This window comes from Corapipo altera, unplaced genomic scaffold (genome assembly GCF_003945725.1).
Source record: "Corapipo altera isolate COAL_440 unplaced genomic scaffold, ASM394572v1 1, whole genome shotgun sequence".
Taxonomy (NCBI): domain Eukaryota; kingdom Metazoa; phylum Chordata; class Aves; order Passeriformes; family Pipridae; genus Corapipo; species Corapipo altera.
Window position 1 is genome coordinate 16,107,905 of NW_020884873.1, and position 17,637 is coordinate 16,125,541.

A 17,637-nucleotide genomic window follows, 5' to 3' on the forward strand; every position below is an offset into this window, starting at 1 on the left:
TGGGAAGCTGATGGCTATTCTGCATACCGTGCTTTCAGGAACCAAAAAACCACAGCCAAGAGCAGCAGGCGCTGGTCTGAAATCCCCTCTCCCAGCTCGGCACAGCTGTGTTCCTGAGTGACTGCCCAGCTCAGCTGCTGCCAGAGCTTTGCTGATGCACAGTCACACTGACCTGCAGCAATGTCGGGGGGGCTCATGCTTGCACAAGGCCACGCAGCTGCATCCTCCTCCCTGCCTTCTGCCAGCAGAGCCATTCCCTGAATTGTTCCCTGAGTCGGGAGGGACAGGAGCGATTGGGCTGCAGGTGTGGGTGGCAGTGTGTGTGTTAGCATCATGCTGTCATGAGAAACCTCCACCTCTGGGTAGATGGGAAGGAGTGACATTTCTATGGGTGGATTGCTGTACTGAGGCATTGCATAGGCAAAGGAGGCTCTGCTTTGTCATGTTTTGGTTGCCATGTGTTTCCATGTCTTTAATATTGTTGAGCAAGAGGGGATCCGGTGTGTGGGTAGGATTTTACAACAACTTCTGTTGCTGTTTATGTAACAAATTGGTCCTGCCCGCTGGGCAACAGATGGTGCTGCCCCCTCTTTGGGAAAAGACCAGTCCTTAAGACTCCGATGCCAAGAGTCTGGGAAGAAAAGGTGGGAGGGAACAAACTGCACTCGTGTTTTGTCCTTGGCCTAGTCATGGAGATCAGATTTGTTCCCACCAGGGAAGTCTTTTGTCATCATCTTTCTAATTTCCTCGCTTCTCTTCTTGTCAATGATCTCCATCTCATGCATTTTCTGCAAAGTACAAAGGGAAAGGGCTGAGCAGGGAGAAAGCCATCAGCTTTTTTTTTCTTATTTTGCCAATCTCAAGAACAAAAGTTCAATTTCCCTGATTGAGTTACATGCAGAGATGAAAAGAAAGGCTAAAAACCTCTACCCACCATTCCCCAAATTCACGCCTGAACTGTACCATGAAGGGAAACAGCTCTCTGTCCCCTTCCCTGCTCAGATACCAGAGGTCTCTGCTTTATGGTCTCTGACACGAGGCATTCCCTCCACTTACTGTACAGACAAGACCCTTGCGTACCTGTGAGATTTCAGCAAGGACAATGCCTTTATACTCCTTGTCCTGTCCTAGAGCTTCCATCTGTGCCAGGAATTCCCTCCTGTCCTGAATTTCATTCACCACTAATGGATAAGAGAAAGAACTGTGGAAACAGGATACAGCCAAAAGGCAAGAAAACATGTTTCTGTCTAGTTCTGAACCCCCAATTTCCTAGCTCGATTTGAACAGCAGTCCCACCAGAGGCAGGGTGATGTTCTTAACACTCATTTTGCACGTCTTCACAATACCCCAGTAGTCCCTTCCACAATGGGAAATGTCCCCTCTGCCCAACTTCTTCCTCCTCCCCAACTTCCAGGAATGGTAGGTTTCTGGTTTTCTTTGTACAGACAATTCTCTGTTGCTTGTGGGCAATTTAGCCAGTCTGTGGATGGAGAAAGAACCTGCTGTTGAGGTTCATTAGTTGACACGCATCACCCAGTTATCTCAACCATCTCTGCTCCCAGGACCAGGCAGGGAACATTAGCTGCTGCTTTGCAGCACAGACCTGCAGCCAGCTGGTCCAAATCCTGTCAAAGATGTGCAAAGGATAACACTCAGCTTGTGACAAGTTTTGGAGGGTACCAAGCATGTGTGACACCAGCTGCACTGGCTCCCTGCAGCAGGGACCAAAGCACCCCTTCTGTACACGTTACTCTGGTATTGCCCATCTTTACGCTGTCCTGGCTAGCGGAGGGCTGGCTGGGGCGTATACATACATTGAAGATTCAAGCACAGAGAGGTATTAGGCAGGGTTCTGCTATCCCAGCATACTCTGCAGGCCAAAGTTTTCCACTACTTAAAATTTTGCTCAGCATTTAAGCTTTGCTAGTGTAACTGCTATGATCCTGGAGTGAAACAGCCCAAACCATAGTCAGGCTGGAAAATGACATAATCTGTGTTGAGTTATGCTCGCTGGGGAAAGACACACAGTATCTGGGCTTGCTGCCCTGGTCACCCTGCACATCCTTAAGGTATTCCCCTGCTGGCAGAGTTCATTTTATGCAGGCAGTCCAGGGAGCTTTAATCTACCAGCAGTATAAGCTCTGCAAGGATGGCTGGATCACAGCAGCACAGCAGCAAGGCCTTTCTCTTGGAAACTGGGCTTTGTGCCTCCTTCTGCAATGGGCTCCAGGTTACTGGCAACACAGCCTGCCACCCCAGCCCTGGGAGGGAACTGGCTTCCGAGGCTTTCTGCCTGCCTCCCTCCAGGGGATGTAAAGACGTACATTCTTCAAACCGGTCAGGCTCAGGTATCTCCTCTTCCTTTGTCTGAACCAGCACCCGTTCCACCTCATCCTCCACCTCCTCCTTCCCTGTCGCTAAGATGTTTTGAAGTCTTTGCTTCTCCTTTTCCAAATCTCCTGTGAATGCCAAGGGAAAGGAATTTATTATCAGCCTGTCTCCTCGGGGAGGAGCCTGGCCACACCACTCCCCTGCTAACGGTGACAGAGGTGTTACATTAACATCAGTCCATCCCAGGACTGAACTGTGCAAGCACCACACAGGTGGACAGAGCCAATCAGACCAACATCAGAGGTTTGATTCACATTTATGTGCTAGAAAGTCACATAGTACTTCCTTCTTACTCAAGGACTGTGCAGGTCCCTATTGCCTGTCCCCACCCCAAGCTGGGGGGGCAGAAGTCAGCAAGCACTTAAAGTAGATGTTCCGTCAGAGATCCATTTCTAAAGTGTCTCTAAAGACCAGAAGCATGAGGACATGGAGCAATTCAGATACACCCTGCCACTACCGAGACTGCAGGCAGGGGATGGACAGAAGGGGAAGAGAGGGTCCAGGGGTCACTGTGTATTTATCAGCAATGTTTGCCAACTTACGTGTGGGCTGTGGCTTGAACTTCTCTCGAGTGTAGGCATCTCCTGCCTGGCACACCTTGGCAGGTCGGAGATGTGGTCTAGCTGGAAGCCTGGTTGGCCGACAGGCTGGTGGGGAGGAAGCAGGCACTGGCTGTTTGCTGGATGTGGAGGGCCACTGGAGGGGCAGGGCATTTCCTCCTGGGGAACAACCCAAAAATAACAGTAAGCGACACAGAGGGGACCACAAGGATCCTGGCCTAGTGCCAGCAGAAGACCTGCCTGTTGACCTACTGTAGCATCACAAGCAAAGACTCCAGATGCCACAGATGCCTCACCCTGGTTGTTCGTAGGAGACAGACTGTGGTTCAAGTCACCATGTTGTGCCTTGTTTCCTGGATGACCCTTAGGGACACCTCACCCCTCACATCCCAGCGCGTCAGCAGCTGCCGTGCTGCTGTTTTAAAGCACTTGCTCATCCAAGCAGGCTGCGGATGAACGCCTCAGTCTCAAGGTGAGCGGCAAAAGCTCTTCACCAACAGCACAGCAGCGGTCGGGAGAGCCCGGGCGTCTCACTCACGTTTCACACAGTCCATCAGGTATCGCCTCTGGGAATGTGTCAGCTTCAGCTCCTCCATCATCGCTGAAAAACACGACGTGTGGGTGAAGAGGCAGCGGGGCCGGGCTGGGGAACCCGCCCCGGGGCCACCCCCCGTCACGACCCGAACCCAATGGGGAACATGCAGGTTTAGGAGACTCCAGCCGGGGTGGCGACATCAGCGACGGGCCCGCCCCTTTCCCGGACCGCGGTGGGACGCTCTCCTTCGGGCGAGGCACGGCGGGCCGGAGCACGGGGGCACGGGGGGGCCCCGCTCCGCCGTTACCTCTCAGCAGCTCCCGGGTGCCCGGGCTGTACTGGGCCGACCTGCCCGGCCTCGAGCCCCCGCCGCGGCCCGGAGTCCCCAGCGCCTCCATCGCGACGGGCAGCGAGCGGCGCGACCGGGCTGGCGGACAGGACACGGGGGCGGTCGCCATGGCAACGGCACCGGATGGGTTCCGGCAGCGTCACGACAGCGCCCGGAATTGGCTCCTGGAAGTGCCTCCCAGTTCCGCGGGGCGGGCAACATGTCTGACAACGAGGACAAGTGAGAGCGGGGCGGCCGGGGGCACGGAGGGGGGGCGGCAGTGGCGTGTCGCGCCTCAGGGCCGGTCGGGGGAAGGCGGCGGCCCCGCGTGTGACGTTCGTGTCTCCCCCGCAGCTTTGATGGGGACGACTTCGACGATGTGGAGGAGGATGAGGGCCTGGAGGACCTGGAGAACGCGGAGGAGGTGAGTGCCCCGCGGCTCTGCCGGTCCCGCTGGGCCGGAGCTGGGGAGGCCTCGGGGGCCCTCCCGGTACCTCAGGGCCTCGGCGGCGGGCGCAGCTGAGCTGCGGTGCCGATCTGCTTTCTACCAGGAAGGACAGGAGAACGTGGAAATCCTGCCCTCGGGAGAGCGACAGCAGGCGAACCAGAAGCGGATTACAACACCCTACATGACCAAGTACGAGCGAGCCAGAGTCCTGGGCACCCGTGCCCTCCAGATAGCGTGAGTACTGCCCGCTGTGTCCCCACCGCCGCCACAGCTGCGCGTCCCTTTGCACTGAAACGTGCTTTCCTCTTTCCTTAAAAACTCCTGGATCCTTTGCATGGCTGCTGAGCTTGCATGTCATCCTCTTGGTCAACACCAATGCCCAGAACCGTGGAGCTCTTAGTTGCACCTGAAGTCTCTGTGTCTCTCTTTGGCTGAGACTGTGCTACTTGTGCCTAGAGAAGGGGACCATTTATTAGCCCCAGTGAATTTTCCTAGGTCACAGGCAAAAATTAATACAGAATGGGACGTGCCAATTCTGGATTCTATCTTTCCTAAGAGAGCCAATGTGGACTGGAAAGCTCATAACTGTTATGTAAAAGCCTGAAGAGCAGGATGCTCCGAAATGTGTTCAGTTGATACCACAGGGTTGTAGGAATTGGGACAGGAGAAACCCAACCTGAAATTCACTTTAAGTGCAGTTCTGTTGTGGCGAGCTGTAAGTTTTTTAAAGTATGTGCAATAATAAGGTTTCACTCATAATAGGTAATAACATTTAGAACCTGTTTTAAGTGCTGTCAAGGCTTGCTGCTCTCAACTGAATCAGTTTTCTTATTTAAATTTGTTATAATAATAAATATCAAAAAGTTTTGTGCTTTTGGAAAAACTGCATTTTGAATTAGATTCGTAGGCAGTGACAAGTTTTTAAATTCCATCTTGGTTATATCCACCCTTGAAATTAAGCCTCTGTTCTGTATTGTTTAGAAGCTTGCAGGTAGTGATCAGATCTTTCCTTACAACTTTTCCAGGCTGTTCTCTGCACAGCCTCTGCTCTGTGAACCTGTTTTGTGCACTTCTTTCAATTGGCAGAAGGGCAGAAAGATGGGGGGAGATGAGATGGGCCCATGCCAGGCCTTTAATCCACAGCACTCTGCCACTTGGTTCTGCTTCACCTGCATCTTCTGCCTGTGGTGTTGAACCCAGGCGAGCAGCCCCCGTGGCCTCACCCACATATAATGTGAGGTTTCTCTGCTGCCATTTCCCAGTAGATGGATGTCATCACAATCCATTGCAAAATGCATAATTTTTTGCTTCCTAGAGGTAAAGTATGTTGTAAATCCAGCCCCTCTCTTCCCCTGATAAAAGCCTGGAAGCTGTGAGCAAGTCAGAACATAAGAGATGTGCTGGAGTTGCAGGAGGCATGCTCAATATACAGCAGTTCCACCCTTTCCATTGGGTTAATTGTAGAACTGCTCTTTTCCTCATGTTTAAGCACAGTAGAGGGAGATGAGAGGAGTGTGGGTTTGACCAGTCCTTGAGCATGAGCTGGTCAGCAGAGGCTGAGGGATGGGACAAGAAGAACATTCAAGTAAAAAGTTCTTTCTGTAGCCAGCTGGGAGAATTTTCTTCTTGAAGTGTGTAACAGAGAAAATCAGTTTTGCTGGTCGCACCCTTTATTGGCCATTGTACAGGTGACAGAGGCAGATAGATGTTGAGCTGTCCCTTTTTTTCTTCTGTGTGTTTACTTAAGTGGTTGTTGATGTTCTTCTCAGGATGTGTGCCCCTGTGATGGTTGAGCTGGAAGGAGAGACAGACCCCTTGCTGATTGCCATGAAAGAACTCAAGTAAGTCACAGATTTGGTGTTGGGTGTATTGATTCCCATAAAGCCAGCAATCCTCTCCTCATCCCAGCGTTTAGCAATTTATTCCAAGACGAATTTGTCTTCCTTCAGTAACAGTGAGCTCTATAGTTGCCTTCCCCTTTTTTCACCTTGGAGCTTCTCCACAGCTGCTCTCTTCCATCCTAGTTGCTTGTGCAAATACTGATGATTAGGAGTGCTCTGGACCTCTTCTACTTCACAGTCCCAATGTTTTATTTCTGTGATGCGAACTCAAGGTCCTCATCTTTCTGGACTCAGTTTAATTCTCCAAATGGAATTGTTTCAAAGCAGCCATCTGAACAGACTTGTGTTCAAATGAAGTCCTGGCAAAAATTAAAATAAGGGTCAGTCTGGTGAGAATGTGTGTTTCCTGCACCCTTGCGTGCTTGGCTTATTGTGCTTGGCCCCTGCTTACAGAAAGGTAAATAAATCCTTTCTGACTGTAGCAGAGGCAGCTTTTGGATGACCATTTGCAGGCCCACCTTTCCACAGCAGAGCTCCCTGCTGTCCCACAGTTTGCCTCTCCCCCTATATCAGTGTTAGATGCTTGATGTTGTCTCCTAGTGGATTCAGATCACAGGGCTCAATTCCTGCACTAGCAACAGAGTTCTGACCTATGGGTCTTCAGTGTTCGTAGCCTAAGGGCGCTCAGTGCTTTGCACCTACAAAAGACAAAAGGTTGTTGGGACTTCACTGTCTCATATCAAATCACTGGTGCTACACAGCCCTCAGTTAAGTATGATGAGCTTATTGAAGCCACCAAGCACCTGAGTTCCCATTGCCTGATAAAGTGATACAGTGAAGGCTCTGATATTTCTGTTCATCTCTCTGTCTTCCCTGCAGAGCACGCAAGATCCCCATAATCATCCGTCGTTACCTGCCAGATGGGAGCTATGAAGACTGGGGTGTGGATGAGTTAATTATCACAGACTGATCAGACTCCAGCCACCAGTTTGGTTTTTTTTCTTTTTCAGGAATGTTTCTAATTTTGTTTAGTATTTATGTAAATAAATTTTAAATCTCCCCATTTTAAGTTAAATGTGTTTGGGTTTTTTTCCCCTCCCACTTCCTCTTTCATCTCAGACCTACATGCCCCAGAGATGACTTTCTGTGTAACAACTTGGCTATTACTCTTTCTCTCTGTGTCATGGGCTGTATTAGTAAAATTAGGGACCCAAGTGCAGTGCTTTTTTTGCAGCTTTTCTTCCCCCTTATCTTTTAGCTAGGTTAAAGTCTGCAGTAACTACTTCCTCCTCCTCCAGCACTGCTCCTCCCTGGTTATAGGACTGATATACAATTAAACTCCTGCTGTACAGAAATGATCTTGCAGGTACACTGACTTCAGAAAGACTCCAGCCTTCCACCGCTTTTCCTTCTTAAAATGAGAGTGCTGAGACACCTTCATTGCTTCTCCCTAGACAGTTGGGCCTTTGTGCCCTGAGCAGGTTGCTGTGGAAACTCCCAATTTCCTCTTTGGCCGGTGCTGACTGTGGGGCTTCTCAGGAGTATCGTAGAGCACTCTCATCAAATCACCTATTGTTTCTCTGCTCCCACTGCTTATCAGAAGAGGGGATCCCCTTTCAGTGGCACTGCCCCAGCCGGAAGCGCAGTCGCCACTTGCAGCCCCACCAGCTTCGCAGTTGTAGGTGGTTGTTTCGCTCGCTCCTTGTGCAGCCGTTCTCTGACACGCGGTGGAACTGGTGGTCTGGAGGGGTGGGTGCTCTCCAGCCATCTCACTTGTGCATACCCTGGTGGTTCTTACAGTGGCACAACAGTAGTCAAATCCTGAAGTTCCTTTAATCTGTAGCGTGATGAAAGATCAGTCATTTGGCCCCTTTAGGTACCTGCACTCTTACCTCTGATGTGCAGGGAGGTAACATGCTCGAGTCAAGATTTGGGTGGATGCCTTACAATCTGCAAGGGCTTCCAGCCAACAGCTACCTGCTTTTCATTTTTTGTTCTGTGTGCATCAAAATTCTTGTTCTACATGAGGAAGATCTGAGCTCTTGGGCAGAACACATGAAGTCTTTCTTAATTATCTTACTAAGAAGTGCTCTCTGAATTTTCAGGTTTTATTTTTAAAGGGAAGAAGGGGGAAGGTGCACCTCACCTATGGTTTCTGCCTTATATTAATTTTTTTTTTTCTACACTGGCCTAGAAAGAGTATTTCCAACTAATTTGTGTTAAAGCTTGTGCTTGTAGATATAAAGTGTTCATTCTCCATGCTGCATATGGTCAGTGCCTGCGCATGAGCATCCATGTCCCAAAGGGAGTTTATACCCACTTGCCTGGGAACTCTGCTCATATAACCAACCGTGAATGTCATTCTCTTACTGCTCCCTGTAAAAGCACCAGTCTGAGCATCTTCTGTTGATGTGCACAGGAGGGGTTGGTTTTCAAGGCAATAATGCAAGAATTGAATGGGTCCCGGGCAAAATTGACAGGTCAAAGGGGATGTGGAGGTGCTTGCAGGTGTGGGAAGGGGATTGACTGTGAGGAACACAAATGCTTCCTAGTCCAGGCCATCCTTACCAAGAAAAGGTTAATTTGCAGCACTGTTGCCTTCAGCCCTCTCCCCCCACCCTCCATGGAATCCTTTAATCACGTTGGTGCGGTGAAATTTCAACCCTGAAATGGTGCCTTTGTGCAATCATTTTGGCGTCTGCCATGGAGCGCAGGGTCGTTTTCTTGTCCTTTTTTTTGATTTTTTTTTTAAATGGCTTCTTTGTTCCCTACCCGCCTCCCCTCCCCAGCCTTGCATCTGTATCAGATACGATTAAAGGGACAGGGAAGGATGCCGGGCCAGCTCCTGCTAGGCTGCAAGACGAGTGATTAACCCCTCTGTTACCAGTGGCATTCTCAGTCCTGTCTTAGTTGTGAGGATCCTCCTACATGAGAGGAAGCATTTCTTTCCACTGGAGAATGGTCGAGGCAGAGCCTACTTGCTTTCTTAATTTGCTTTATGAGGAGCTGGAGAAGGGTACTTAGGTGTAGTTACGAACTTTCTTTTCCACTCTTCTGTTCATCCATGCCATGTGACTTCTCTCTCACATCCCTGTGATCAGCTCTCATACCCCTAACTCCATCATGGCTTCCCTTCTTCCCCACACACACTCCTGACCTGATTAGCAATGCAGTAGTTCCTTCCTGGGCTCTTCCTAAAGCCTGTAATTTGGGGTAGAGATTTCTCCTCTCCATAAATGGTCAGTCCTATTTTGCATAGACCTCTTTTAGCTGGCATCACTGTTATTAGATCCATTAAGCCATTCTGCTATGGATGCTCTTGACCCTATACGGAACTTCATCCAAATAGTGCTGTGCTTTTTAAAAAGTTTTGAATGTGTTCTACAGTTCCCAGATGTTCTGCTCACTCTACTCACCCCTAAAGTGTTTAGTGAACACAAACTCACTGTATTTGCTCACGTGCATCAGCATTGAAACCCTTTGGAATCAACCTGTAATTGTTGTGGAGTCTCTGTTAATTGGGCTCCTACCTTCCTGCTGTTAGCCTCAAGAGATGTTCTGAAGCCCAGTGATACCTGCTACACATTTTCTTTCCAGAAACTTCAGATACCCTCTCAGATCTGACGATACCCAGAATGTCTTCAACAAGTAAGAAGGTGTATACATCTAATCTGGAATATACTCTGTGTGTGTGAGTGTTTGTATTTAGGTTTTTGCTTGTGAAAGGCAAGAGGCTGGGGGGTTGAGTTTCTACAGAGAAACTAAAGGTTGCTTCCAAAATACAAAAGTTTGTGTATGCATGGAAGTTCTTTTTTTGAAGGTATGTTACCTGCTACCTGGTGATGAGGAAAATGAGAAATCCCACACTTCTATCCTAGGGAGCATTAACAATTACACTAAGAAATTTTTGGGTGAAGCACATGCAAAATAGTGCTCCTTATTGCGTGTGCTGTATTTCAGCTGAAGAACAGAAATCAGTGTTAGTGCACTTCTTATGGAATCAATGACTGGAGCTGGGGTGTGAGCAGAAGATGAGCTTCACCTCCATGAAAGAGTCTGGTCAGCCAGTCAGAGTTCTGCCTGTGTCCTTTTCCTGAGAGGCAGAGGAAGGCTGTGCACAGGATCCTTATGGTGGTGATGTGACCCATCATACATTTACTGGGGGAAAAAACAGAGACTTGCAGAGAAGACGTCAAAAAAACCCAGACATGTGAAAATGAAACTTTTAAGTTTATTATTCCATATGTTTAATGCAGAGTTAATGGTGCTAGGACATCATAGAGACTGAGGAAAGGGAGGTGAGGGAGGAAGGTGCTACTTGCATAAATAAGGGGACAGGGCTGGAAGAGGTTACATGCGTACAAGGAGCAAACATTCTACGTGATCTTTTCAGACACCACAAGGATAAGTCATCTGTAGCTAAGGGAGGCAGGAGAGGCATCTGACAGTCATATCAGCAGAGGGATACAGCAGTGCCCATCACAGTCCACGTTTGGTTAGAGTCTTTTTCTAGACTGGAATATGCACTGGACGGTCCCACAAATGTCTCTGTGATCAATTGGCAGGAGTCATCTTTTCCTGCAGCGAGTTTTGTGCCAGTTCACTCCCTGGCATGACAAACCACCCCAGTCCTGAAGGTGACAAAGGAGAAGCAAGCAGACTGTCCTCAGGTGTTGGACTGAAAAAGGAGATTAGTCTGACTGGGAGAGCTGGTTGCTTTGAGTTTGAAACCCAAAGGGGAAAATAGATTCCTTTGCACCTAAATAGGCTTTTTTTCTTTACACCCATCCAAGATTGGGTCTGTATCTACCTTGCTTAAAGCCACAGGAGTATCTTTCCATCCTCAGTGTAGATGGGAGGGAGGTGTTGACTGACTGGGAGACATGATGAACAAATGAGTGAGGACACAGACCCCATCAGCCTGGGTTTGGAGTGGGGGTTCAAACAGTACTGGAATCACCTCAGGGTGTTGACAAGTGCATAGTAGCTTTCTTGGTGCCTCTTCATTTCAGGAAGGCACAGTCAAACATGGAAGAGCAAGGACCAAGTTTGCTTAGAGGTTGTTTGGGATTCTGAAGAGATTAGAAAAGACTGAGAGGCCAGAAATGCCTGACATAAATGAATGATACAGAGAGTAATTTTAAGAAAAGAGGATTCACCCACAACACCGTAGTGATTCACTGGTCCTTCCCCACCTCTCGTCCACCTCCATTCATGAACACACATGTGCACACAGGCTGTAATATGAGTTACACTTAGACTGACAACGCTGTTCCCAAGTCTCATGCACTGTTCAGGCAAGGCTTAAAATCCCCATGCTGGAAAAAGTGTAAGATTAAACAGAGACAGGATGGAGAGAGGAAGTGGGGAGAAAAGCTAGGGTGCAGCTGTGGAAATCAGCAGGTAAGCAGGTGTAGGTTGGTCTTCCAAGTGGTTCAAGATTCATGCACGTGTGAACCTTAGGCAGGACTGCTGCACGATGCTGATTGCAAGGAAGCCGTCCATGCCATCCTCCCTACTGCTCCTCTGACACATCCACCAAGGCTGAGCAACCACCCTTCACCTGCAGTAGGTGACAAAGTGTTTGCCATTGTAGCCTATTGGAAACACTTGCTAACTCCCTGGAGCAATCTGGGGAGGGGAAGGAAAGGACAGTCTCTCTCGTTGTACAGTCCAGGGTGCACACAAAACCCACCACAGACCAGTCACTCCATGTCTAGAATCCTCCTCATCTAGAAGGCCAATAAGGTACAGCAAGCCAGTCGTGTGGCCTGCATGAAAGTGATAAAGGGCAAAAGGACGATAAACCTTCCTCAAGGTGGGTGTGCCAATGATAGCTGGGGTCAAGAAAGGCACTTCAGTATACTCAGTGCATTCTGGTGACTGGATGGGCACTGAGTGACCTTGGAGTTCAGAGGCTCTTCTGCCTGTGCTGATTCTTCGGAGCCTTTCCATCGCTGCTTCAGTCACCGTTTCCCATTCCCTATGGTCTGGAGAGAGTCGTGTACACAGGCTGTTCCCAATGTGTGGGGCTATGAGACTGTGGCACAGAGGGTGCAGGGTCAGAGATGGCAGTGTAAAGGGGACGTTGAGAAGGTCCCATATAGGAGAAGGCAGAGTAAAGGCCAGAGGCTTGGGTGGAATGGCTGTAGTAGGGTCCCGAGGGCTGGTGGTCCGGGTAGTCAAACTGTGGCCTGGAGATGGAGGGAAAGGCCGAACCGTAGTGGGGCAGACTCAGGGATGTGTAAGCTATCTGGGAGGTGGAGGGCTGGTCAGTGTAATGACCTCCAGGGGTGGACCCCTCCGTTTTCACCTGGGCCTTGGAATCCACCACTGATGAGGTGGCAGTGGACAAGGAGACTCCATGCTGCTTGGAGATCCAGGCAGAGTGTCCACTGGCTGCAGCCAGGGCGCTCCCAAGGCCGTAGCCAGCAGCCGCCGCTGCCGCATAGCCCCCGACATGGCCTGGGTGGCCGGCGTGTCCATTGGGCGGCAGGTATTGGTCGAATTCATTGACATCAAAGGTCTCCATGTTGGACATCACTTCATGGCTGATCTCCCCAATGTCTACATTGCCAAAGTCAATGTGTGGCTTTCCCCCTTCCCCAAGGGAACGCCCTTCCCGTTTGGAATCGGCTTTGCCTGCCTGCAGCTCGGTTTTAGGAGTGGTAGGTGGTGTGGGGGGCCCATGGCTCTGACCTGCAATGTGAAGAACATTTTGAGGAGGAAAGAGAGAGAAGAGGTGAGTTACTGCTTTATGCCTGGCTCTATACATAACTCTGTTCTTCCCAGTATGCCAATAGCTGTCTGCTTGGAGACTTCAGTGGAGGGAGAAAGAAATAGCCTAAACCAAACCTTTTTATGTCATCTTGTGGAAAAAAGGGAGGGTGCAACGAGACCAGAAGAATGCAAGTGCCTACAAAACTCAGGCACGTCCCAGTACTGCTGACACCAGCAGAGCTTGTTGGGTCAAGCTCTGTGCAAGGTGTGAGCCCCCTTGCTTAAGCCTTTCACCATGATGACTTGTCTTTTTTGAGCCTCTGAGCTGACTGTAGCTAAGAGATCAATAGATTCACAGAGATCTGGGACTCACCTGAGGAGTGTTCTGGATGACCGTCAGACATGGGCGACCCTTCACCGGGGTGCCTGTGATCCAGGTGGGCGTTCTTGTAGTGGGCCTGGATGGCAGCAGCCCCACCAGCGTCCCCCTCCACCTGGCCTTCACCCTCACCCTGTGTGGCCTTGCCGTTTTTCCGCCGACGGGGCTGGTACTTGTAATCAGGATGGTCCTTCTTGTGCTGCATCCTCAGCCGCTCTGCCTCTTCGATAAAGGGCCGCTTGTCGCTTTCGTTCAACAGCCTGCAGAGACCGAGGTGGTAAAGAGGAGAAGAGGGGAAGGAGTGGGGCAGATACGTCAGAAAAAAACACACCTATACACAACATTATGGTACACAGCGTGTAAATCCAAATGCCAGGGTGTTGCCCCATTGAGGGTACTTCCCAAAACAACAGGAAAAGCTTGGAGTGTTTCAGTGGAGACAGTAATGTTTTCCTCCTACTCATTATTATTCATTAGGCCCCGACACTGGTTGGTACCAGTGTTGGGTCCCCCTTCCCCACCCGTGTGATGCTTCTCACCTCAGTAAGTTCAACACCCTCTCTTATATTGCCAAAGGGCAAAGCGCAGCCTTTCACAGCTGTGTAAAATAAGGTTGGACAAGCTGCTTTCAAAAACCTTGCACAAATTAAGGGCAGTTGGGATCATCCTTTGGACAAAGGCAGGGTGGCACACCATCACTACCTGTAGTGTTGCCTTCCCCATGACTCTTGCTCTTCCCCAGACTCTGTTTGTTCCAGGTTAACCTCCTGCTCTTCCATAGGCTCTACTCCAAGTTTGAGACTCTACTGAGTAAAAATGGCAGCAATTGGTGTTGGCTCCACAGTATCCACGTTGTTGTCTGGAGCCCGCTAGGCCTTTAATCATGTTGCAATATCCTAGAAGGGACTCAAAGAAATTTTGGAAGGGGTAGAAACAGTGTATTCTGCTATTGCTGTAGCTCCTGCTCACCTCAGACATGGATAATGCAAACGGCTGAAGCACAAAGGGCCAGCCTTTCTTGAACTCGGCCAAGCAGTTGTGAAAAATTTAGCTGCTATGTTGCTAGCCTTGTAGAAATAGATGAGCTTTGGTCTCTGGATGAAAGGCACTGCAGAAATGTAAGCTCCCTCTCTGTATTCCTGCCAGATCATGAGCTGCTCTAGTTTAAGATAAGCTCTCCAAAGAAATGGTGAAGTGCACAGGAAGGATGGCTCAGAGCACTTGAAGATGAGATCAAACTCATAGCTCAAGGCTTCAGCAGCGTTTCAGCCAGAAGCACTTCAATTTCATTTTATGGTTTTCCTCCTCAAATATTCTTGTGACTTAAGGTCATTCTACGTCCAGCCAAAAACCAGTGCTCTCAGAAGTGACCAGTCTTCCCATGACTGGGAATTCTCCACAGCTGTTAAGGAATAGCAGGGCTCACAAATAGCAAAAAAAAATTTCATTTATGTTATGTCCCCAGCAAAATAACTACGTGGGATGGGACTTTGGCAGCACCTTGGCACCCCTGTAGCCCTTTGCACTAAAATGTGACCAATTCTGTTAAGCTGTAGGCTCTGAGGAAGATATAGAGGCCTGAACTGGCCCAAAAAGCTGAAGATGAAGAGGAGGCATGGTTTGAGGAAAACATGGGTAAATCGGGTGGGCAATCAAAGAGGGGACCAGCAAGTAATGAGTTGGTTCCTAAGCACCCTCTTTCCTCCTGCTCCTTGTGCATCCCCTCATCTGGCAGCCAGAAGGTGTGTGGCACGGGCTGGAGCCCATCATGGTGCTGACCTGGGTTCACTCCAGGCGGCCTAAGCAGGTCGCGGCCACACACCACATTCCTCCACTGCCTTAATCCCGGAGATTAAAGCAATTGAGCCACCATGAATCCAACACCAGCTTTCCTGTCTCCCTCCTGCCACCGTATACCACACTCACACGTCCTGGAGGGCTCTAATCCCTCAGCCTGTGCTGCTCCAGACGGCCCTCCAAGGGCCAACCCTTGTAGACATCATGGACTGGGAGTGACCTTGCCTTGGCAAAACTTCGATCCCTGCAGAACTCGGGATATGGAGAATAGAGGCAAAACCTGCAAAGCTCAACCTTTGAAATTCATCTTGTGTATGGTGTGAACCAGAGCTGCTGGAGGCTATGCAGGAGTCAGATCCCTGCCCTGTGAGCTATGTTCAAGTGCCTCATCTCCTCTCCCCTTGACAGCAGCCCACGGGCAGTGCCACCAGCAGGACAGAGGTAAGTCCACTCCTTGCATCTTTGCCTTCTGGTCTCTAAGGCTGCCTGCTCCCTCCTCCCTCCTGTCGGGATCAGAACTCAAATCGGCTTTAGCAAAGTGAAACTGGTGCGAGCAGGCAAAGGCCAGGAGATTTGGGGGGATTTGGATTTCACTTGCTTCCTGCCCTCCCCCTCCTGCCCTCATGGTCCCCAGGCCATAATGCAAAGGAATCTTGCACGGGCAGAGAAGTTATGGATCACAGAGCAAAGCCCTTCATGGGGCTTATCCGAGCCCGACACTAAATGCTCACCCCCTAGCTGAGGGGAGAGGGGCAAGCATCCAGCGCCGCACTCTGGGAAGAGAAAGAAGGGCTAAAATCTTTCTGCCCACCTCTTGCAGCCTCCCCTTCTGCTGCCTGGCATTGCGCCGCTCTGCGTACCAGGCACCTTGGCTCAGCCAGAGGCCTGACCCTGTGCTGGGACTCAGCTGGCAATGAGTCAGTGCGGTGATGGGGTTGGGCACTGGGGCTGATGCAAGGCAAGGGCTGGCTGGGAGCAGAAAACAGCCAGGCAGGCTCTCTCCTACGCGTCCACAGCCCTAGATTTTGTGCACGTGAACCAACTCCCTGGGTGCTGATACCCTCATGCAAAGATACCCTCATTGGGGACCCTTGCTCCTCCCTATTAAGCCTTCCTCCCCTTCTTCCCTTGTCTCTCTTGTTTTCTGCCCTAGAGGTGGTGCTGGCTGGCATTTTGGCTAATAGTCATGCTGACATTTTCAGCAGCCAGCCTCCATTTGAGATCTGCTCCCTGTCTCACACTGGGGAAGGAAAGCATCCTAGGAGAGATTTCCTGACTATGCAGCACAGAAACATTTCCTTCAGTTTTAGTACCTCCCATTTGGTGTCTGCACCCATGATACACCCTAAGCAGGTACAGACTTGGGAAGGTGAATGCCCCCTAGCACCACATTTGGGGTCAGGCGCATAGTGTGGCCACCAGGGCATATCCTTTCCAATGAGGACTGGGGCCTATAGGGGACATGGTGGTGGCACTGAGCTGGAGCATACTCTGGGCTTAAAAAAAAACCCCAGGCCATTGCATCCCATTTTGCAGAGGGGCACATGGGATGGCACTGGGGTTACTGCTCCACCTGCTAGCTGCCTGTCAAGATTTCCCAGCCCCTCTCAGTGACAATTGCTGGGGACATGCTCAGTTTAACAGTGGTCTGCAGGCAGTCTCTGTGCTCAGCTGCATTTGCCTTTCTTCCTTACATGCCCTTTATCTGTATAAGGTCAGAGCAGCCCACATGGGAATAGTAGTAACCCACATTTTCCAGAGTTACAAGCCATGGCTGTAGGGTTTGGGTGGCCACCATGTAGGGGTGAGCCAGGACCCTTTGCAGGGCCCTGTCAGAAGTTTTGACCCTTGTCAAAAGTTTGAGACCAAGCCATCCAGAAAAAAATCGTGGCTGCTTGCAGTTGTACTGATGTGTAGGAGCTATACATGTGGGACAGTGTAAATAATGGCAGCGGGAACCTCAGTGGAAGAAGACCCAACCATATCATGGCTGGAAGGCAAGTCTCCGGGCTACTACCCTTTATAGCCTTTGGGCTACCTTCCCTGGAGTTTTGTGGCTTTTCAGTCTCACAGAAAGACACACACATGAGGTCCTACCGAGGCCAGACACTGCCTGTACCCACAACCCAGCTTACTCTGCTCTGGCACAGCTTAGAGGACCTCAGCCTGCACTAAGGACACTCAGAGGGGAGACATTCAGCAAAGCACCCAGGTGGCAAACTCAGCAGCACACAAGAACACCAGGCCTAACCACACAAACTTCTCCTGGCTGTACAGTGCCCTAAGAAACACCAGGACCTTGACCATTGTCCAGTGGCAATGTCCTACTGTTCCAAGTCCCATGCGGCCAGCAGCGGGAGCCATGCCCTTGGAGCAGGGAGGCAGTTGGGTGCACGGACATTTGGTGGCTATGTCTCCCTGCATTCTGAATTCCATACCTGTGGAGTAGCGCTGCTCTGCTATATTTTCAATGAAAATGCAGTGTCTGGAAGGAGACCATTTCTCTAAAATCTGGCAATATTTTGCAGTAGAGGAATGATACCTTGAAATCAACATTTTTGGAACAAAAAAGCTGGATTCTATACACACAAACACACACACACACACACACACACACACACACACACACACACACACA

General features: G+C 50.1%; 3 protein-coding genes across 4 annotated transcripts in view; 1 reads left to right on the forward strand and 2 right to left on the reverse strand.

Moving 5' to 3' along the window:
* Positions 1-442: 442 nt before the first annotated feature.
* CUNH22orf23 (chromosome unknown C22orf23 homolog) lies at positions 443-3,959 on the reverse strand. The gene is made up of 6 exons (XM_027661266.1): positions 3,794-3,959; positions 3,490-3,552; positions 2,934-3,110; positions 2,325-2,459; positions 1,081-1,181; positions 443-788 (listed from the first exon to the last, which is right to left on the reverse strand). The coding sequence occupies exons 1-6, from the start codon at positions 3,942-3,944 to the stop codon at positions 684-686; spliced, it is 732 nt and encodes a 243-aa protein (XP_027517067.1). The 5' UTR covers positions 3,945-3,959; the 3' UTR covers positions 443-683.
* On the forward strand, positions 3,930-7,172 carry POLR2F (RNA polymerase II subunit F). Of its 2 annotated transcripts, XM_027661328.1 has the most exons (6): positions 3,930-4,054; positions 4,169-4,238; positions 4,366-4,496; positions 6,032-6,103; positions 6,392-6,483; positions 6,983-7,091. In XM_027661328.1, exons 1-5 carry the CDS (start codon positions 4,035-4,037, stop codon positions 6,456-6,458), a joined length of 360 nt encoding a protein of 119 aa, XP_027517129.1. In that variant the 5' UTR covers positions 3,930-4,034; the 3' UTR covers positions 6,459-6,483; positions 6,983-7,091. The 2 variants fall into 2 exon arrangements, with proteins under 2 accessions (XP_027517129.1, XP_027517120.1); XM_027661319.1 differs by lacking the exon at positions 6,392-6,483 and having other exon boundaries at positions 6,983-7,172.
* Positions 7,173-10,318: 3,146 nt separating this feature from the next.
* Positions 10,319-17,637, reverse strand: part of SOX10 (SRY-box 10) — a 10,716-nt gene continuing 3,397 nt past the window's right edge. Inside the window, exons 3-4 of the mRNA XM_027661178.1 lie at positions 13,197-13,462; positions 10,319-12,802 (exon numbers count right to left, since the gene is read on the reverse strand). Coding sequence (XP_027516979.1) covers positions 12,087-12,802; positions 13,197-13,462 — 982 coding nt within the window. The 3' untranslated portion in view covers positions 10,319-12,086. The remainder of the gene's footprint in view (positions 12,803-13,196; positions 13,463-17,637) is intronic.

What these genes read in the sequence shown, in the direction of transcription:
- POLR2F (XM_027661319.1), top strand. Translation starts at nt 4,035, where the DNA reads ATGTCTGACAACGAGGACAA. An exon ending in ACCTGGAGAACGCGGAGGAG is followed by an intron (nt 4,239 to 4,365) that starts GTGAGTGCCCCG and finishes GCTTTCTACCAG; the next exon opens with GAAGGACAGGAGAACGTGGA. An exon ending in ATTGCCATGAAAGAACTCAA is followed by an intron (nt 6,104 to 6,982) that starts GTAAGTCACAGA and finishes TCTTCCCTGCAG; the next exon opens with AGCACGCAAGATCCCCATAA.
- CUNH22orf23 (XM_027661266.1), bottom strand. Translation starts at nt 3,944, where the DNA reads ATGGCGACCGCCCCCGTGTCCTGTCCGCCAGCCCGGTCGCGCCGCTCG. An exon ending in GTTCAAGCCACAGCCCACAC is followed by an intron (nt 2,460 to 2,933) that starts GTAAGTTGGCAA and finishes TGGCATTCACAG; the next exon opens with GAGATTTGGAAAAGGAGAAG. An exon ending in TCCTTGCTGAAATCTCACAG is followed by an intron (nt 789 to 1,080) that starts GTACGCAAGGGT and finishes TGTACTTTGCAG; the next exon opens with AAAATGCATGAGATGGAGAT.